Raw genomic sequence first — 22764 nt, forward strand, 5'->3', positions numbered from 1 at the left:
AGAAGAAAACCACAAAACATGTGTACACATATTTGTGTGCCTATGTAAAGTACAGGTCCAACTGAAATGAACAGTGGGCCTTAGAAAAAAGTTTTGCCAACAGCTCACCAACAAACAGTTAATTACACTGTATGTGAGAGGTAAAACTGGAAGGAGCATTTGCACCAAAAAAAAAAAAAAAAAAAAAAAAAATTAATCATGTATTTCTTCAAATACTTTGTCCTCAAAGATGCTTCAGGAAATTAAGTGATGTTTTCTAAATATCTTCCCTGTGACCAAAACCACAGTGCCAGGTTGACTGCTGACTTCTGCATTGGCTGCTTAATTGACAAAGTAAAAAGGATGTAAAATTTGTATTCAAGCCTTCTGAGTGACATTTTAGTATTATTTACTTTTCTTTTAGAAGAGTTTCAAATGCATTCCATTTCCCCAACAATGCAAGAATGACTGGTTTTGTAGAGACACTACAATAATCTGATGCAATATACAGCAGAGAGTCCAAAACGAAAACTTTTGTCATAGCTTTACCATGGACAATGAATAATCCAGCAAGAAAGCTCAGTTTGACTGCCTGTCAAATCAAGTGTGAAAGGGATATAACTAGCAGTGGCACCAAACAGTGCCATGTATTTTTTTCTTGGAACAGGGAAGCTAGGCCAGCCCAAAGTCACAATTCTCACTACTGTGACTGCTTGTGGTGGGTAAGAGAGTAACCCCTGGAGTGGCTCTGATTCCTGTTTACCTGCATAGTGTGCAAGCTAACCCACAAGGGGGATGTCTGATACATCTTGCTACTCAGCATAACTTATTGAATGAGTTGTAACAACTCGGATTATCTGATTATCTAGAAGCAAACTGACAGCATTTCTTACATTACCTAGCAACATCAAGTTTTTTCCGGTCATCAAAATACTCCATTTCATTGGCAGAGGTCTGCAGCAACACAGTAGGTGATTTTCCTGCCTTTCTTTTTTCATCTGTTCCATTTTCTCCATCTGAACTACAAAGACAAAAAAAAAAGTATTTTAGAAATGTGTATTGCAAGATACACATCAATGTCAAACTCCACTGCAACACATGGACAATACAGCACATACTGAAGAACAAAATTATTATGTATCTTTTATATTATGGTAATGCAAAGTTTTCATCTACTGACTTGACATTATTATAAATCTGAGCAGCATTCTGAGCTCCAGTACTGGAATTTCAGCAATGAAGAGAGGAAAACTGAAATACTGCCATGTGTATTTCAGCACTCATAACATTTGTAGCTCTAGCTTCTGCTCCAAAGAGAATGTTTCATTTAGGAAAAATGCATTCCATGTTCAGTACTCAGACCTGATGCCTAATGGAAATTAATTTGATTGGCAAATTAAGAAACAAACATCCTGCATGACAGTACCTAGTGGTTAGCAGATTTGCAGCTCAGTGTTGCAAGAGGAAGCTGGGTCCTATTTTGCTTCTAACTCACCTCTTCTGTGAGAATCCACCTGAAGGATTCTCAAAATAAAGGGTCCACTCAAGGTATCAAAAGTGCTTCCCTTTTCATAACTTTCTAACAAAACGTTAACTCAGAACATTTAGGGGAAAAAAGCTGTCATTAATAGCAGGGTCTGAAGAATGAAAATACTTTAAAATAAAAGAAGAAACCCAATCTATGTTGCCCATTAATTTAATGACTGACCTGAATTACCCCATGTAAAGAAGCTTTCCTTCAGAATTTCTGCAATTTTACACCAACAACATGGCCACTGACACCATGTGAGGGTGTCCCAACAAGAAATAGCTTGTTTTCCTACTAAGACAAAAGTTTTACTGACAGAGGTTCCCAAACTAATTCAATCCTATTTTTCTTTTTGGAAGGGCATAAGAAGATCCGTTGATTTGACTACACTTTGGTGAATTAAAGCAGAAGACACACCTCACAACATCTTAATTGAGATCTAAGTGGGTGGCATTCCATCCCACAGCTAAACTAGAGCTTATGTTACAAGACAAAAGCCATGGAGTTTTGCTTTAGTGGTGCTGGGACTTGTTCTCAAGGAGTCTTAACGTTTACATACAGCAACAACTGCCCTATCTAATTCTTCCTCAACTCTTCACACCCCCCACCACAGGGGCGCGGAACTGACACCTCCCAAGTCACACTTCTTGTGTGCTTGGAAGGGTTACAGCACTAATAAAGTCAATGAGGAAAAAAACAATCGTTTTCCCACTGCTTCATTCTTGGATCAGCCCTGCCTGACCACAAGGGACCAGCTTTTATTTTCAGCCAGTAAAAACTATAATTAAATGGGCAATTCAAGAGATTTAAGATTAACCCAATCTCTTGCCTGAAAAACCCAAATAAGCAGTTTTATGTTCGAGATTTTAAGCAAGGAGAACTGCCAACCCCAGGTGCTCCCCACAGCATACAAGAACTTGTATTCCAGAAATCTGCAAATCCTGCAGTCTTGCTATCTGTTATTGTTCTGTCCTCCAAATTCCTGGGCTTCCAGGGAGGCCAGAGAATACCAGACATGAGTGGGATGAGGAACAGGGTGAGGCAAAATAGTCAGGTTCAATCACACCTGCATTTCAAAAGAGCAGCACAGCAAGGAACCTCCCAAGTGAGTAAGACCACATGGCACAGCAGTATTTTTAAGATGGAATTGCTTGACCCTGGAGCCTGATTTGTGTCTGTCATTGCCTTGTGCAGCCTTCTGTTCCTACACGGCAATGCTAGTATACAAAGCGGCCTGTATCACACCCACACCTCCATACCACCAATTTGTTTCAAAAATACTTATAACACAGGTTTTAGTGTTCACTCATGCCTGCGAGCATGGTTAGATATTCTGTTGCTCTTAAATGCTTTGCTTACTTACCACTCATATTGCCCTTCCCAGCCATTAATGAGTCTCTATTTTGCAGTTAGACCTATGAGCCTGTTCAGTCCTGTCCATCTTCCCTATTAACTACTACTGTTCCTGAACCTCTACCATCCGAACTCATCCCTTCTAGTTGCTTTCAGATGGCAGAAAGCTAGGGCACCTCAACACACTGACCCTCCTGACTGTTACGTGTGGAAAAGCTGAATTATCTCATGCCACTTCGGTCACCTCTCCAGGATCATCTTGTGCAGCGGAGAACAGCGAGAATGTACTGACACACAGCATGAGTTTCCTCCAAAACATCTTGGGCGTGATGAGATTCACCCATGTAACACACGTCACTGCCAGGAACAATCAGGTGTAATTCCTACTAGCTGATATGGTCCTTCTGTGTCTGTCCTTTACCCTACCTCTCATGTGCCCCATTCACATAATGAAAAACTACATAAGGATTTGTCCTTACATTTGTGATAACTACAGCTCCACACAGCAGCTAAGTTCCTAGTAGGTGTCTTTACAGTTTAGAAGAATCTTGGCTGACTTTCTGGAGAAGCAAAGTTCATAGGTATAACCTAAAACCAGTACAATTTTGCTAATCAAGTCACAAACAAATTAAAGCACTCCTTACATTTTCATATCTGAGTCAGGATTCGTAAATGCTTTGTACAAAGAACACAAAAGTCAGTAATCCATGAAAAAAAATCAGATCAAGTACACTTCAGAAAAAGTGATCCTCACTACAAGTGCTAGCAATAAGTAAACTGTATTTCCAAATATCACAGCAAAGCAGGTAAAATTTGCAAAATTAGCATTTTCTTGATATGACAATAAACATTTTTCAAATTGAACACATATAGTGTATTTGGTACTACAACCAAGCCTATTTAAAATAACAGCTAAAAGTAAAAGGCTGTCTTTAGTTTCCAAATAAAGAATAGTTGTCATGGGGAGTATTTTCAAAGCCAAAGCTTGTGCTTACTACAGGATCATATCTTATATCTAAGCAAGTTAAAATAAACATTAATTGCAAGAACTCTAACTAAACTTTTTGCAAGAAATATTTATTTTCCTTTTTTATATATACACCAATAACTGAGCTAAGTAATTTAAGATTAAATCACAGAAAAGGGAAAGTGCTATCAAATACATTAATCAAGGCAGCGGACTAAGTTTCACTCCATTGACGTGTTTAGAAGTATGCTATTTGTCAATGTATTTTAAAGTCTGAGGATTTTCATCTCTTCTGATTTGATTTCTGTGAAACAAAACCTTTCTGACAGACAGGTGTGTCAAGATTCTCACACTGCAGGAAGTTTTCTGAACTTAAAAATATTTTCCTGTTTGGCACTGATCTTCTGCAGCACCTGAAAAATTTAGACTTCCTGTGAAAATTACGCTGTGTCACACTCACGAAAATCTGGAGTGCTTTAATCAAAATCTGAAGTGCTTTAACTGATGAGCTTGTTTTCATACCTTAACCAGCTGAATTATTTAATCCCTACACTGTAAACTCTGCTGCTGCCCTGTTCACAGCAGATTAGAGTGGTCTCTGTACTGGATCGACTAACAACAGCGCTCAAGTCAAGGATTTAGGTGTTGTCTGTTTCTACAAAGTCTGGTCACTCAGAGATAAAATGCCTCTCTGGTAGATCTATAGCCACACTCCAGTGCTATGTGGCACAATGCACTACTCATGAGAGAAAATATATCTCCTAAAAACAAACCAAACCAAAACAAAAACAAAAAACAAACAAACAAAAAAAGCCTGAGAATAATGATATGACCAAATATCACTTTTACTGTGCAAATGGAAAGCCAAATATTGACTATCATTAAGACTCTGAAACTATCAAAACAGGCAAAAAACGACCTACAGCTACCCCCATCACAAAGGAGAAGAATGCTGCTTAATGACTGCTATGACAGATGTAAAGGATGGCCATAATGCATGCATTTGGTATTTGTATAATTCCATATACTTAGTACACAGCACATACTTAAGTCTGGAAAGTGAAGAAGTAAAGCAGCTAATTCCAAAGCACAGTATTTCTTACGAGTTTTGTATGACAGATACACAGCTAGCGGATGTATTTATACCAAATATGGAGAGCTGCAAAGCATTAATGAAGGAGCAGAGATGCAAAACCCTGCACAAGAGAAACGGTCAGTTTGTTAATATGAACAGGTATGAACCAGACCGAGATTTAACTATTTCAAGTTGTTCAAGGAACAGGCTAATGCTCTTCTCATGAGATCCCAGATAAACATGGCATAATGAAGTCAAAGTTATAAAGATGTATATTAGTTAAATACCATATGCATATGGATGACCATACATGCATATACACCACATGTTTCCCTATGGATTTCTAAGATCAAACATATCTGTAGGCACAGGTGGAATCTCAATGTCAGCCAGCACTGAGAGAGGAACCAATCCAACTGTTAAAGACTTTTCAAAAATTGTGAATCTTTTATATATCAAGATAAATAATTTCAGAAATATTTACCGTGTTCTGTTTCACAGCTGTCTCTTGGAACACAATTATTCATGCGCGAGTAGTTTTGTATGTCTGTGTTGCTAAACCTTTATTTAAAGGATGAACGAAATTTTGAAGTTAATATTGAATGGGAACCCCTCCAACACTGTTAGGGATAGAGGAAGTTAGGTTTTCTTCCCCAACTGAAGAGACATTTCTCTTAACAACCAGATCAAGTTTCACACTACCTCACCACTTGGACATCAGCAAGATCACTGTGACATTGCAGACGTCACTAGCAAGTATGTAAATTCTCTGCTTTAAATACCATCTATTATTAACTGGCTGTATTCCCTGTCTAATCAAAACCAGGCTGCTATCAAGTTCCATAGAAAAAAAAAAAAAAGGACACAGAAGAATTCCCTGTGCTCTGAAACATGAGACACTATGACAAGATATTTTATTAACTTAACACGAGAACAGGAACATAAGCCATTTAGCTCTCTTGTCTTTTTGGTTTGTTTCAGATATCCACTTCAAAAAGCAAAAGCCCTCTCATGTATCTTCATTCAACGCCACAATATTGCAATTCATGTAGTCTCAGCAGGGTGACCAGCAGCTATTTATATCAACCTAAGCATGGTCAAATCTAGCACATGACACGAATCTTGACATTTCAGAAAAAAATGTGAAGCAAAAGATATTACGGAAGACACTGATTCACATCTACTTTGTACTGGAGAATGTGTTCTTTTAATTCTCCAACTCACTGGCAGCCTCTAAGGGGAAAGTTTTTCCTGTCTCCTAGTTCTAGCCTACCTTCTAACCCAGAACAAGACAAAACCCAGGATCATAATTCCTACTGAACAGGAAGCATGCAGCCTTAGATCACATTTTACCTTTAGCTTCTAGAGGTAACAGGAAAAGGGGAAAAGAAAGAATTCCTGATCCATTACTTGTTCAGCGTGCAGAAAAGAAGGCAAAGACAGGTCTACCAATAGTTCTATACCAAATAACTTGATATAAATTCAATAAATAAATGAAATTTAAAAATATAAATACTGCATCTATACACAATCCATGTGTTCAGCATGACCTCAGAGGCATTTGTCACTCAGATTTGCTCCATAACTCAGGCAGAAACAACACAAATCTCTCCTTGGAACAACACAAGCATCTTTACAAATTATGCCTAACCACCAGGGCATAAACATAAAGGTTTGTGCTCATTAGTTGAAGCTACGTCTCTGTTTCTTTGGAAGAACAACTCCAGAGCAACATGCCTCCACACGATACAAGACTTGGCTGTCAGTATTCCAGCACTGTGTTTTTGAAAAATACTGAGTAGTTACATCAGAGCTGAATTATAATATTTAAAAAACAAGCAACAACAAAAACCCCCAGACACCAGCAATTATATTAACAGCTGCTACTAAGAATGCAGAAGGGTTATACATGAGAGCAGAGGTTTGGGAGCAGTCCTACCAACACCCTTATTCCTTTTTCCACTGCTTAATAATAAATAAATAAATAAATAAATAAAAGAAATTGCCATGAACCACTTGATCAGAAGCTTCTATTTTATGGCACTTTCAGAAATAATGATTCAATATCTTGCATAGAAATAATGACTCAGTATGTGGCAAAGTGTTTTAATCAATGCATGAGGGAAAAATAATTTTGGTTCTTCAGACAGCATACACAGAAAGAGAGAGATGGTTTTGTTTGATCATACAGCACTTTCTTTAAGAACTGGAACTGACAACAGATAATCCACAATTACTAACAAGGTTTCCCTGTTTAAAAGGCAGTACTAACTGAGTACAGAAAATTTAAAGTAGATATTTTGAGATGTCTGAGTACAACGTTTTTTTCTAGGCTCCCCAACAAGAACACTGCACAAGAAGGCCTAATGCAAAACACTTCCTGAGATCACACCTTCCATCAGGGATAGAAGCAGATCAAAGTGGAATCAATGCTGCAGGTTCACAGTTCACTAAGGGTCTGATAACGCTGAATTCCTGTAATTACCTTTGCAATGTATTTTTTTTTTTTTTTACAGACCTGTCTAGTGTTCATGGAAAAGACTAGAACAATGTAGATAACCTAATACAAAAGCTATTATTTCACAGTAGGAAATACTAGCTTCCAACAACGAGTCTAACAGACACCAACCACAAGAATGCCTTTGACTGCAACACTGAATATGAGAAACCGTTTTCCTTCTGAAGTCTGAGAAAAAGATAATAAAATCAGATGTGACAGGTGGTGGCCAGATCCCTGGTGGGGCCAGCTTGACTTTATATTTTCTGTGTCACCAGGACACGGAGTCTGAATGCTCTGTAAGCCAACTTCTTCAGTACAAGCCTTTCCACTGTCCACAGGCTGCTCTCCACCACAACACCCACTCTCTCCTATGCTGGCCATAGTGCATTTACACGTTTTGTAAAATTTCACAAAACCAAACGGACATAGATATAATTTTGTTATTTACTGGACTTTTGTGCTATCATGTTCCTTCTTGTCCAGGAAAAGGCTGACCAAACCTACATGGTTCTTGAACTAACGTAGCATAAATGGTAACTACAAAACTACCAGCAAGAGTCTCTCACCTGGGTGGTCTACCTTTTGTAAACAGCCTAAACTAAGATTCCCAGAGCTCTAAACCACTGATGGGCCTACAGGAATGGATCTTTGTAGAACACATACCAAGCTACCGTTTTGTTGGGGGGGCCGATGCCAGGAACTGTTGCTTCATCGTAAGGGAACTAGAAGGCTTCCTCCATCTATCTGCAGAGAGGAATGCTTCAGTTTGACTCTATAGCCTCTACCCTGCTGAGTTCCCCTGCTGCCTGCCTGCAACCTCCAGATCATTTCCTGCCACTACTTCTGGAAGCTTATTAATCTCCCTCAACTTAGTGTGCTGTTTTTCAAGGATGGAGGCAGAAGCCAGGCAGAAGTTTAGTTAAAGGAGGTGAATACTTCAGTAAAGCACTGAAGCTCAGTTACCAGGGAATCGAGAAGAAGCAACTGTGTTCTCTTTGTACGTACCCTACAACTCCTGGTTCTCCCTTTTATTCAAGTGTCCTGCCTCCCAGTACTTAATTTCATCACTATGACGATCACCCCAGCATGAGACAGCACACTATGCCACTTTAGAGAGACAAGGGCCCTGTACAGTGGGCTAGCAGGGAACGGTTGCCTATGTCCTCTCACTGACCCTTGCATTATTGAAAAATGAGTGTTTTAAATATTTGTTTACAGCTTTCTGGCAGGAAAACATAATCTCTCTCTGTAATTCTGGGTAGCTCAGAGATCTAGATCAAGCAAGAAGTTTCCTTTCAAGGAAAAGTGGAAAAAGAGGGAAAGAAAGCTTGTCCTGACATATTCCTATTATCTGTGGAGAAACTATTTGCTCTGTGATGACAGTATTTGAACAGAATTTTGGTGATAGGCCTGGCTGGATCCAGATGGCTACCCATGAATTTTGGTTAAAATATCTACTACAAAAGAGATCTGTAAAGATTGCTAGACCAAACACAAGATCTCTAGCATAACAGTAACACAAGTGTAAAAAAGCTAACTGGAAAGGATATATATGGACTTGGCAACAGCTATGTACAGAGCATGAAGATTATTCCTCCCAGCAGTGGCGTGATTAGATAAGCACATAATTTCTAACCACATGACTGCAGCATTTATGGAGATGGTGGTAAGAATACAATACTCTGATACTATGTTTATGCATCACCTGTCAAATACCAGCAACAAATCCTGCTGCCCAAAGCTTATCTGTAGTATTATGTTGCCTAACAAACATTTCTCACAAACTGCATATAACCAGTAAAGCCAACACGTTTGGGAGTATTTCAGGTTTGCCACTGAGGCACTTCAGTACAAAGAGAAGGCTCTTCAGATTCATGGTGTGCATTTACACATGGCACAATTACTTTCAAAAAGCTGCTTTTAAAACTTAAGTATGTATACACAGTGAACAAAGTAAGAATGACTGGAAAAAAAGGAAAAAAAATAGGAGTGATTAAAAAAAATCACTATGAGCAAACACAGGTCATCCAGATTGGAAATCTCTTTTCTGTCACACATCAAATTTAAATGTTTCACTTTGCAAGCCTATCCTTCTTTTCAGATCACGCATTACAACTTTTGCCGGAAGAGGAGGGAAGAACTACTGGGCAAGAATTAAAAACCATTATACTTAGGATGTGTTAATATCTTCATCCACTGAAAGTACCTAACATGAATAATGTATGCACAAACCTACATCTCTTTTCCTCAGAAGTCTGGCTGCTGGAAAGGAGTTAACCTAGATCAAAGCTGAAATGAAACTCTGAATCAGTAATAAATAACCTTCCCTTTCTGCTCTGCATTTTGTATTTCTCTCAAATAAGAGAGTTTAGGAAAAAAAGCTAGTGAGTCATCATAATGCACAGGTCAGTAAATTGTCTTTTAAGTTAGACTGGTAAACAATTATTAGGAAACATCTCTTACGAAGCATAACACATCAGACAAACAAACCATAAAAATCACTTTCTCTCTTTTCTCAGAAGCACATAATTTGCCTGTAAGTATTTTCCACTGCTTTTAATAGCATATTTTCTTCAGTATCTGCAATTGTATTTTTGCTCAAAAAAAAAAAACCCAAACAAAAAACCTTTCCATATCTTTTAGAGTCTTAAGTCGCAGCCTCCTCTTTTCTTTAAGTTACACTCAGTTACAGGACATTACCTTATACTGCCAGAGGACAGAATGTGCCACTTAATGTTAGCAGTACCTTACCATACAGTAACTCAGCACATTGTCCTAATACAGTCAGATAGTACTGGTCGTAGGTCAAACAGTACTAGGCTGTGGAAACCAGAAAATGCTATATTGACTTCTACAGAAGCAAGTGTGCGTGAAGGCAGAAGGATGCCGTCATCGAATATGAACTGCTTGTTATTACACCTCTGCCGTTTCTCCTTAACAAACCACAGTGTTTTCAACAATACAACTGTTTCAGCAGCTGTCCCTGTAGTGGGGCCAGCAGCTTCTGAGGCAGCTACAGTGACACCACAAACATAACACACCCCACTTTCACATCAGAAAAATAAATGTCCTCTAAATATAATGCAAGGTTAATTCCTCTTTGGTCCGAGGCCCCGTCAGGTCATGGAACACCACCTGGAAGATGTTTTCTGTTCAGGAACTTTTTATTTGCTTGGGAGGAACTCTACGTAATTACAAACTTCTGGCACATCACTATTTTGGCTTCACGTAATAACAGCGCCCACCACCCACACGGTCTTATCTCTGGGGTTATACAATCCACAGAGATGTACTGGAAACTTTGCAAAGATGTAACTATCACTAAACATGTCAGAAAAGCCCGTTTTCTACATCAGTATGAGTGTAATTAACTCTTTCTGTATAATTTCCAGATTCACTGGCAGATAATTTAATCTTCCTAGATCTAATATTGAAATAATTTTAAAAAACCCAATCCAACAACAACAAAAAAATCAAAAATCCTCTACAGATTCAATCTTCCAGAAGCACCTATCCTCCAAGGACACCCATATGGTAGCAACAGAAACATACTGAGCTATAAAGTCCATTTCTAAAATGATCAACATTTTAAGCATACCTCCAGAAAGTACAGATTACAGTACAAACATAAGTCTCTCTCTCTTGAGCTTCGAAAACACTAAAGGCTTCCTGAGCCTCTATAACTCTGCAAGGATTTTTTTCAAATGATTTTTTTCAGCATGAGCTCTGTTGGGTGCATAATGTTCCCTGGAAGTAAATGAATAGAATGAAACTCCACCACAACCCTGCACACTTATTTATGGAATTTTCTAGAAACAAATCTTCATCAATTCAACTTTTGGCAAGTTTACTTCTAAGGGAATCAAAACCAAGATCCTGTTCTTGTTCTTCAGCTAAACAATCCCCACTGTAATTTCACATTAGTCAAACCACAGTTACTTGGTTTCTGAGACTAACGCACAGTCAACTGAAAATGACATTTTCTCAGAAGGATCCAGCAACCAGTTAAATGTGATTGGGAAAATAAATTCCAGCTTTGTTTCCAGCCAGCAAATGCTTAAATAATTTTCTACTTCAAGACAAAGCATTTCAACTTTTTACCAGCCCAGCCTTTGCACTTTCCTGCTGCTGAGGCTAGTATTGCTGAATGCTGTAGCTTGCAGCATAACAAACTGCCTAGTCTTCCCCTCCGTGACACCCACCTTCTACTGAACAGCAAAAATTGACAGCTAAAAAATGGAGAGTCATAGCGAGTGAGACTTCTTAATCTATCACACTTGTTAAGACTGACCTGACTTCTACAACTGTAGCTGATTCAGCACTTTAAAATCACTATAAACACTTGGGGACAAAACAGAGGGTCAGTCAGTCTGCACATGTGCAATTTCTCTGACATCAACCTTTCTTGGTCTCTTAGTTCTATTCTCAGGAGAAAAATCAGATACAAATCTTGCATACCTGAAGAACTTCATGAAATTCATTGGCATAATTCTGTGTGAGGGATCAGGACCCAAGGCTTGAAATCAGAAGGCCCTATAGAAGGTCAGTGCATTATGTCTCATCTGGAATGTGAAGTCACTGATGTGACTACACTATACCAGATAAAGGATGCTTATAAGATACTTTGATTCACAGTGATCTCTAACAAGCAAGTTGTTTCTGGCAACATATTTCACCGTGACACACTTTGAGAATACACATCTGCTCAGAGATAAGAGATTGGGAAAAGAAAAAAAAAACAACAAAAAAAACCCCAAAACAAACAAACAAAAAACCACACAAAAAAAACCCCACAAAAACCACACACACAAAAAAACCCACAAAAACCAGACCTTCTTAGACTCTCTTTCCAGAGAAAGAGCTAGCTGCTGGTAACTTGTTCTCCTTTCTCCTGAAGGTTATTGAAGATTAAATCTTTGTGAAGAAAAGTGCTCTGGGGACGGTAATCTTTCTAGGTTAGGAGAAAGTCACTTCTTTTCTTTTGAGAAGAAAGCCCCAGATTTTTTAGTTTCTTCTTTCACAGATGCTTAACTTCTCAAACAGCATCCCTGGAACTGTCAAGTCCCACACGAATTGGAAGCCAGCTATGGAACCAGACAGCTGCTTGATGCCAACAAGATTTTCACTTGATGGTCAGTACCATGGCATACAAGCATCTAAACCACTTAAGACCTCCACAGGAAGCCAAAGATCACTGCAGGAGATGCAGCATTTAACCCCTGACACCCCCAGCCACCATCAGAGGATGGGAAATAAGGTCAGTGGCCTCAGGGGAGTGCACAGCGAGTTCTGTCCATGGAAGAGGAAGCCCTCTGACTTCCCTACTTTCCACCAGTTAGTCTTAGCAGCCTTTACCAGCCAGCAAGGGAAGTACTTCTGATCTCTTCATCTACTCAATTTCTACAGTACCTTTCAGGTTAAAAAGCAGACCGAAGCCGGGTGCGGGTATGGCCGCGCTGGGTGAGAAGCGTGACGGAGAACCACGCCGAGGCAGGCAAGCGCCCACCGCCTTGCCGGGGTGGCTTGTCCCACCTCTGGAGCAGAAGTCAGGCTGAACTTCCATTTGACTGTAGTAAACAGTCTGTGAACTTCTGTCAACATTCTGGGTTTCCCTGGCACCCAGAGGGGATCACAGCTTCCCAGCGGAGCCCACGTACACTACTCTAAGTGATAAAGCACGGCTGCTGGATTTCTGTGCCACGGCAGAGAAGGATTTCCATGCTGATGCGTGAAACTAGAAGGAATATTTATATGCCTTGCTCCTAAAAGTACGACATCAGAGTTTAACGCTGTGCTCGGGCCGCCTCCTGAGGAGGGTGGATCCCGGCTGAGCGGAGATATTCGTGCTTAATTTCAGCCTGGACGCAGAGACCCCTCGGCAACTCTTCCCCACGAACTCCAAACCAAAGCCAACGCCCAGAGCAGCGCAGCCCCCGCCGCGCTGCACGGGCACCGGCCGGGGTGCTCCCCCCGCCGGGACTCCCCCGAGTCGCTCCGCGGCCGCCCCTCCCCTGCGGGGCAGCCCGGGCAGGACCCGCGGCCCCCGCAGCGCTGCGCCGGGTCCCCCCGCGCTGCCGGCCGCCCCTCCCGCTGCGGGCAGTACTCACAGCCGCACGGCGCCCTTGTTTTCCCGCCTGCCGGCGGCCCGCGCAGCCTTCGGCTCCTCCGCATCGCACCGCTGCTCGCTCATGAGCACCATCGGCACTCCACCGCACGGCACTCAACCGCCGGGCCAGGCCGGGCCGGGCCGGGCCGCACCGCCCTCGCACCGGCCGCCCCGCCCCGGGGCGGGCGCCGCCGTCCTGGGCCGGCTGGGGCCGGCGCGCGGGCACGCGGCGGGAAGCTGCTCACAACCGGTTCCGCCCGCGCCCGCGGGAGCTGGCTGGCGGCCCGGGCCGCGGCGGGTGCGCCCGTCCCGGCTGCGGCCGCCAAGTGACAGACGCGACCCCCGCGTGTCCGATCCGTTACGAGCCTTAAATTATTCAGTCGAGCCGCTGTCGCGTGAGCCGCTGTGTCCCGCCGGCTCGAACAAAAGACGCCCTTAATGTTTCATACGGGCGGGCAGGAGATGCGGTTTCACACAGACACGGTCTGAGGAGGAAACGTGGCCGTGACCGTGAGCCGGAGGGAAGGGCAGCCACGCCGGGCTTGGCGCAGCCTCGCACGGAGTTAGCGGGCCGGCGGTAACGGACAGAAAATGGCCTTCCAGGGGTCTCTGCGAGCGTTTCAGGGGTGTCGGTGCGAAGCGGACAGCAGCCCAAATACCGATGGTGGCCTCCAGGCAGCTGAACTAACGTGAACGCCTGTGGCGATTAGCTGACATTTCCACTGGTGGCTGCCACAGGTGTTTTTTTGTTTCCTTTCTCTTCAGCAGCACCCCAGACTGGTTTGTGTGCCCCAGAAATGACTGGTGTAAGAGACAGGGCGACCGCAGCCTCCCCCCACCTCTGCCAAGGCAGCTCCTGGAGAAGCTGCGTTCCCTCAGAAATGTTGCATGGCAGAATTTGGCACAAGTCGTCTGGTGTGGCAGACACAAACACAAGTGCTCAATGTGTGTGTGAGAAATGTTTTCATCACCTGGTTGATGCCTTAGTTGGGGTTGGGTTTGGTAAAAACATTTTCACATAGCAAAGATGGAGTCTGTGGCTGTAATGATACAATCTAGGGAAGGCCAAATTTGAGATTAGAGTTCAAAGTGACATCTCTAGAAAAAGGTCCATTTTCATGGCTTAACGTATTAGAATAGATTAACAGAATTACTAATAGAATATATTATTAAGTTTTCTTCCTATTCAAGTTTTCTTAATAGATTATTAAGTTTTCTTCCTAGCTGCGGGACTGTTCACATGAGGCAGGGGGAGAATACATACAGGAGAGTGGTCTCACTAAGTGGACATTGCTGTATGGTCTTAGCTAGACGAGGTGGATTTAATTAGCTTCAGTCCAAGAAAATTCAAAGACTGTGTGCCAAGCTGCATCGAAAAAAAAGACATTTTAAATGGCTGTATTTCTGGGAGACAGCATTACCTAATGTATTATTTAACATGAAAACCAAGGCACATGTGGAAAAGAAATTAGATGTAATTTACAAGAAGGATTCTTCAGACCTCTTAGGTCCAGTGCCTGTGAAACTGTGCCTTATGCTTCCCATGTGAAGCACCTGATCAGGTTTGGCAGTGCATTGCAGAGCCTTTCACACCTCCTTATGCCAGATGCAACCTGTGGCTGTATAGCAGCATCCCATTTATCCAAGGGATAAAAGAACAGGCCCCATTTCACCTGTCTAGCCTGTGAATAGAACCGGAACTGAAAGAGTCAGGGCAGGCTGACTTGGCACCTGTGTCTTTTTGGACCCAGGACCCTTTGCTAGCATGTAGCAGCCTGTGTGAGGTTTTGGGTTCCCGGGGAATTGGTCTCATATCAGTGTGCACTACCGAGGCATGTACAGTATGTCCAGAATCAGTGGGAAAAGTGACTGCCTATCCTATGTCTCTTTTTCGGAGGCCTTTCATTGCACTAGAAAGGCATCAGTTGCTATTTTAGTCCTAATTTTGAGGCTGAAGGCAGATGTGTGGTTGAATAACTCTGATGTAGCTTTACCCACTCCTGCAGAACAATGCTAGTTTACAGTAGATGAGAATCTGACTTTTAGATATGTAAACAACTAAAATCAGCTGATTTTTGAGTGCTTAGATTTTCAGTCTCTGGCAAATTTAGCTACAGGACATAAATGCTACCACTGACTGCTTTTCCACTCACCTCCAGAGTTTATTGCCTCTACCACAGTAGTGCAAGAACTGGAAAGGAACTGCTTGATCCCAGGAGCTCAGTCTCTATTTTAGTTTAGTCTGGCTCCATTCTCAAGGTATGCAAAGCTCTCTGTTTCAATTAATCAAGATACAAACTGTAGAAGAAGCTTAACATTCAAACAAATTGATGCCTGCAGCCTAGACACTAAAAATGAAAATACTTACTAAAAACTTCACTCCATATCGTGATAACTTCTGACAGGGACTTGGTTCTGGCAAATTTTCAAGACGTGCCTCTTTAGTACATTTTGTTATAATCTGTTAGAGGCAGTGGAAGTAATAAGCAATGACTACAGCTTAAGTTTTTGTGAGGATTAGAGAAAGAAACTCTGTGGGCAAGATTTGTCGGACTGTGCATAGTGCAGCAACTCCAGAGCAAGAGGACATACTCCCAACTGATAAAAGTCCTGAATGCTAGGATTCTCAGTAATATGTATGCGGAGTGCATGATATTAAACAATCAAATGTGCAGCTGCTCATATGGGTGCAATATACTTGAAAATCTTGTATTTTCTTTTGATATGATGTGGCAAGTCCTAAATATGTAAACAAAAAAACCCAGAAAGGATATTTTACTGTACAGTTATAATCGCTCACAAATATAGGTGCAATAAAGCAAGTATTTGAAGACCAAGCTGTCACCAACAGAGACCCATTGTTGTGTGAAAATCTGGACTGTGTTTTTCTCTAACTGGTGGAGATTAGGCAGAGAAAGATAAATCAGTGTACTATAAAATTACTGATTACTGTTTAATGCCTGCATACCAGTGGTGCTATGGTGCTATGTAGGCAAAAGTTGACATGTTCCAGCTCTGAAGAGACTACATTAAGCCTCAGAGAGGGGTGAGGGTTTTGGATAATCAGGAGCTTCAATATTCTGTATAACACAGCAAATGATGAAAAACTAGAGATGAAAAAACAGGAAAAACTTTCATTGCAAAAAATTATTTGAGATACATATGAAATCACAGAAAGGCAGAATGGGGAGAGACTCACTGAGTCATGGAGTTCATTCCCTATCCCAAGGCAGGGCCTGCTATTCCCGTGTCATTGCTGACAAGACACTTGTCTAAGTTGTTCTTGAAAGTCAGCAGTGTATCTAGGAAATCAGTTCCAATGTTTGCTGGAAGGTGAAGTTTTCCTTAATCTCTGACATGATTCTGAATCCTTCCTGCTGAAATTTAAAGCCATTGGTTTAAAGCCATTCAATATGAAAAACAGTGAAAACCTGACTCCCATTTTCCCCCATTCTTTTTACCCTAAGATAAAAGTTATAAATTATATTTTCTGGATTTCTGTTTTTTTTGTCAAGTGTCTCTAGTAGGTTCAGATCTTTTTGGAAGTGCAGTTGCCCAAGCTGGACACCAGAAACCTTATAAAGGCTGAAGAGAAGCAAGATTAAAGGATTACTTTATCTGTCCTATGCACGCTACTATTGTTTATGTTTTGTAGTAAAGTGTTTACATGTTTCACAGCAGTGTGAGGCTGGCTCAGGTTTAATTGTTGAAGCACTATGACCTAGTGAAGCTTTTACAAAGGACAACTGAGATGTTCTCCTCTAGTACATTAGCAGCGGATCATTCGATTTGACTAAGTATGACCTTCTACATATCCTTTTTGAATTTCACTATTGGTTTTTTGTTTGTTTGTTTTCTTGTTTGTGGTTTGGTTTTGTTTGTTTGTTTGGTTGGTTTGTTTTCAGACTGTTTCTTCAATTTATCAGAATAATTATGAATCCTGTCTTGAATGACATGAGCAAAGGAAGAGTAAAGGAGCCCAATGAGACATGCTGGAAAGGCCTAGAGATTCTTGGATAGGATATTGCTGATGAAAGATAAAAAAAAGACAACCTGGTTGGAAATAAACAGGGCTAGAGATTGTCTTAATCAGCAGTATTTTAGTGCCCTGGGGTTTTATTTCAGTCATTAAGGTTGTTCATAAAGTATTTCTTGGCTTATACGGTGTGTATCACCTCTCGTACATGTGAGGAAACTTTCTTGGGAAGAAGCAAAGCAGAAGATTAGTATAGTGATTTCTGGCATTCTGTATACTTAGAGCACATTCTTTCTCAGTAGAGAATCTTCTGCACTTCTTTGCAGGTGCAAAAACTTACAAAGTGATACAGCCTGAACAACCCGGATAGAGGTTACTTTTGAATTAGAGGTCGTTATATGTCTAGTCTCCAGTTTTCTATATGATATTAGGCATTGGTAGGATTCTGTGAAAGCTACTCAAATGCCTTGGAAGGCATTCAGTGATTAAAGACCCACTAAATACATCCTTATATTACTCCATTGAAATATGATAGGAAAGCAGACATATGCTAGATACCGTAGAAATAGGATTTGTGATAGTAGGAGACACAAACTCATAGACATTTGGAAATATGTTGAAACAGTGACAAATTTTAGTTTCTAGAATACATGTAAGTCAGCCATAAGCCAGAGTGAAATGGTTTACTGCCTGGAAGCTGCAGAACAGAAGAGACAAAGAGTCCCCAAAACCTGCATTAAAATAGGGGTGCCCAGAGAGACTGTAGAGTCTTGTCTTTGGAGGTTACAAGACCCAGCTAGGCAAAGACCTGATCTGGTCTTGGGTCAGTGATACTTCTGCCTCAGGCAGGAATGTTCGGAAACATCTGCAAGTCAGGTAACATAACCTGAAGTATGCTCAAAATTAAGGGAGTAAATAAAGGTCCTGAATAGTCTATAGAATATAACTAGGGCCAGAACACTGTGAGTGGTGTAATTCTGTAAGGAGTGGAAAGCAGTTTTGGCCAATTAATCCACATTCCTTGCCTGGATTAAGAGTTCTAGTAATTTACTTGGCTTTAAAAAGAGGAGATTGCTTTATAGACACCTATGTCAGGTGATTGGTTTCTTCTGAGTTGTTCGCTAGAAGTCCTATCTGCCTAGTTGTTCCTGGTTTTTGTTTAAACGAGCCTGGATTATTGTATTAATTGAACTCCCCTTTGGACAGGGAAGTGCACAGGGCATACGAAAGCTACGTAGAGCCTGTGTCACCACAGATGCTGAGGCCTGCTGAGACTGTTTGTTATGGCTGAATACTGAAGCAATTGGATGAAATACACAACACTACAGTTATGTGCTATAGCAACCAGCAGGAAAAAGGAGATAAATCCTCACACAAAAATTCTGTGGTATTAGTAATGTGGTGTCAGCCTCCCTCATGGTGAATGTATAACACATTGTATGTGTATGTACTTCCATTTTCATACCAGTGGCCTTCACAGAACTTACTCTGTAGAGTCACAGAAGACACGCTGCGTGCTATGCGTCTAACCGGTGTGTCTTACTGTGTGTCATACTGATCAAAAGAACAGTATGGGAAGGAGGGTTAATGACAAAACACAGTAGAACTAGTGAAATAAAGGAACATTCATCTCTCTCCAAATTGTTAATGGCAACCTTCTTATATTCTGAAAAAGCAACCTGTGATGTAATAGTTCAGTTCTGCTACCTATGAGGTGGCACTCAGCCAGTTGGAACTTTGCTGAAAAACGCAAGTCAGTGTCTCCTCTTGGTTCATGAAAAAAAAAGCAGTCGTGCCATACTTCCCAAGCTATGGATGCCTCATGGATGGTATTAGTAGAATGCTGTGATGCCTAGATCTTGTCATTTATAATGAAAGTACCAAATCCCATGGCAGTGAAATCAATTTTTCTGCATTCATAACTGTCATTTAATGTATTGTCCACCTAGGGAGGAAAAGATAAATAAATATATTACTTGTTCTATCCTGGTGGATCAGTTTAGCTTGATTTGTCATCCTCTGCTTATAAATGTCCAAAGGAAATCCTGGGTGGCATCCAAGGGTGACATCTCTGTGTACAGATTATGTGAACAAAAATTTTAAATGAGGGGCAGCAGTATGTTTAGGACATCAAACACATTACATTCATCTAATAATATGCATACACATGTCCTGGTTTTATTAAAAACAAGACCAGTTCTCTTTTAGTGAATTTTCTTTTCAACTAAGTTCTTCTAAGTAACTGCATGTTTTTTGGACACTGTACTCTGAAATTGATAAGAGTGACAATGGAATGCAGAAGAAGTTCATGTTTAGATTTATTGCGATACCAACCAAGAAGACTGATAAGATTTCACACATCCCATATGGGCGTGTTTGCAAGGAGGGGTGGACAGAACAGGTGACTAAAACTGACCAAGTATTCCATTCCATCCCATCCATGTCATACACCCTATAAAAGAGGGTGATCACGAGGGTCTCACTCTCTTCGACCATGGCCGGCATCTGAAGAGGACCCTGCCTGTTGTGCCTGCAAATCTGGGGCCTGGCTCCAGACATAGCATCCCTGAATCCAGTTTGTTTGCAGTGATGTCCCACCCAGGACTTCTGGGTGCCAGCCCTGCAGCCGCTGGAGTGACGCCAACTCAGCTTTGAGCAAAGCTGCTACCCTGGGAATTCCAAGATTGTTTTTGTATATTTTCTCTATTAATTAGTAGCATTAGTAAAGCCTTTAAAACCTTTCCATCTTGAAGCCTCTCTTCCTTACCACTTTTTCCTATCTAAGGAAAAGGTGGAGGGGGTATTAACAGAGAGTATCTGCCATGGTTTATTGTTGCCTTGCAATTAAACCTTGACAAAGTGTATGTAATTATTTGAGCTGTGTGTGATAAAGGAATATACATGGATATCTCTTTGAAGCAGGTATGCACACATGCGTGCAAACATTTATAGTATATCTAAATATGGTAACCATTTTTTTGAGAGAAACCTTTAGTTATCTGGCAGTCTCTGAAGAGTAGCAGTATAGTGTGTTAACTATATGATAAAGTGAAAGCACAGCTTCTTTGAGGATAAGTTGAATCTTCCACAAGAAAACATAGTGCCCAGACTTGCCGGAGGTTATGAAAGGATTGTTCTTACTCTGAGGAGAGGAAGGTAAAAGTGAGAGATAGAAGATAATGTGAAAGAATGAATCATGCTATCAGTTCTCTCACAGTCTTTGCATCACATGGCTTGTGAATAATAAGATATTCTACTGAGCTGGGTAGACTTACTCTTTTGTCTCATTTAGAAATAGGTACTACATTACTCTGGGAGAAAACAAAACAAAACAAAACACAAACAACAATGTAGATATGCTTTGCATAGCAAGGCCACACAGAGTGAATGCCAAATCCCAGGTGCAAGCCTTTGAGCAGCAAAGTGGTTGCCAGTGTTTTGGGTGCTCATAATTGAGCTATAAAGACAATATACACTTTGGAAGATCACAGAATCATTTAGGTTGGAAGAGACCCTCAATATCATTGATTCCAACTGTAACCTAGCTCTGGCACTAAACCATGTTCCTAAGAACTTCCTCTATATGCCTTTTAAACACCTTCAGGAATGGTGACTCAACCACTACCCTGGGCAGCCCGTTCCAACCATTTCCGTGAAGAATTTTTTTCCTAATATCCAATCTAGGCCTCCTCTGGTGCAACTTGAGTCTGTTTCCTCTTGTCTTATCATCGCTTTCTACCTGGGAGAAGAGACCAACACCTTCCATGCTACAACCTCCTTTCGAGTAGTTGTAGAGAGTGAGAAGGTCTCCCCTCCAGCCTCTTTTTCTCCAGGCTAAACAAACACAGTTCCCTCAACTGTTCCTCATGAGATTTGTGCTCCAGACCCTTCACCAGCTTCGTTGCCTTTTTCTGAATGTTCTCCAGTATCTCAATGCCTGTCTTGTAGTGAGAGGCCCAAAATCAAACACAGTGTGCAAGGTGTGGCCTCACCAGTGCTTAGTACAGGGGGATGATCGCTTCACTACTCCTGCTGGTCACACTATTCCTGATATAAATCAGGATGCTGTTGGCCATCTGGCCACCTGGGCACACTGCTGGTTCATGCTTAGCCACTATTGACCAACACACCCAGGTCCTTTTCCACCAGGTAGCTTTCTAGCCACTCTTACCTAAGCCTGTAGCATTGCGTGGGTTTGTTGGTGACCCAAGTGCAGAACCTGGCACTTGACCTTGTTGAACTTCCTACAATTGGCCTCAGCCCAACGATCCAGCCAGTCCAGATCCCTCTCTAGAACCTTCCTACCTTCTAGCAGATCAACACTCCCACCCAACTTGGTGTCATCTGCAAATTTACTGAAGTTGTACTCAATCCCCTCATGCAGATCACTGATAAAGAGATTAAACAGAACTGGCCCCAGTACCGAGCTCCGGGGAGCACCACTCATGATCGGCCGTCAACTGGATTTGTCTCTGTTCACCACAACTCTTTGGGCCTGGCCACCCAGCCAATTCTTCATCCCTCACAGAGTACACCTGTCCAGGCCATGAGCTGCAGCTTCTCCAGGAGAATGCTGTGAGATATGGTGTCAAAGGCTTTACTGGTCTAAGTACACAACATCCACAGCCTTTCTCTTGTCTGCTTGGTGGGTCACCTGGTCGTAGGAGATCAGGCTGGTCAAGCAGGACCGGCCTTTCATAAACCTATGTTAAGTGGGCCCGATCACCTGGTTGTCCTGTGTGTGCTGCATGATGTCACTCAGGATGATCTGCTCCATGACCTTGCCCAGCACCAAGGTCAGACAGACAGTTCTGTAGTTCCTTGCATCCTCCTTCTGGCCGTTCTTGTAGATGGATGTCACATTTGCCAACTTCCAGTCAACTGGGACCTCCCTGGTTAGCCAGGACTGCTCATAAATAATTGAAAGTGGCTCAGTGATCACCTTTGCCAGTTCCCTCAGCACCCTTGGGTGGATTCTGGCCCCATAAACTAGTGTGTCTCTAAGTGGTTTAGCAGGTCACTCACCATTTCCCCTTGGATTATTCGGGCTTTTGCTCCCGATGCCTGTCTTCTGGCTCAGGAGACTGGGTACCTGGAGCACAACTGGTATTACTGTTAAAGACTGAGGTGAAGAAGGCATTTAGTACCTCAGCCTTTCCCTCATCCTCTGCAACTATGTTTTCCCCTGCATCCACCAGAGGACAGAGATTCTCCTTAGCCTTCCTTTTGTTGCTAATGTATTTATAGAAACTTTTGTTCCCTTTTAAAGCAGTAGCCATC

The 22764-nt window shown here is 41.7% G+C and overlaps 1 protein-coding gene across 5 annotated transcripts in view; it reads right to left on the bottom strand.

Moving 5' to 3' along the window:
• Positions 1-22764, bottom strand: part of GRAMD2B (GRAM domain containing 2B) — a 44835-nt gene that overhangs the window by 18274 nt on the left and 3797 nt on the right. For 2 of the 5 annotated variants that reach the window (XM_065045278.1, XM_065045277.1), the window contains exons 1-2: positions 13510-13694; positions 878-1000 (exon numbers count right to left, since the gene is read on the bottom strand). In XM_065045278.1, the coding sequence (XP_064901350.1) occupies positions 878-1000; positions 13510-13601 (215 nt within the window). In that variant the 5' untranslated portion in view covers positions 13602-13694. Of the gene's footprint in view, positions 1-877; positions 1001-13509; positions 13696-22764 lie in introns of those variants that run through there. The other 3 variants (XM_005506696.3, XM_021293304.2, XM_065045279.1) reach the window with 2 other exon arrangements.

This window comes from Columba livia, chromosome Z (assembly GCF_036013475.1).
Source record: "Columba livia isolate bColLiv1 breed racing homer chromosome Z, bColLiv1.pat.W.v2, whole genome shotgun sequence".
Classification (NCBI taxonomy): domain Eukaryota; kingdom Metazoa; phylum Chordata; class Aves; order Columbiformes; family Columbidae; genus Columba; species Columba livia.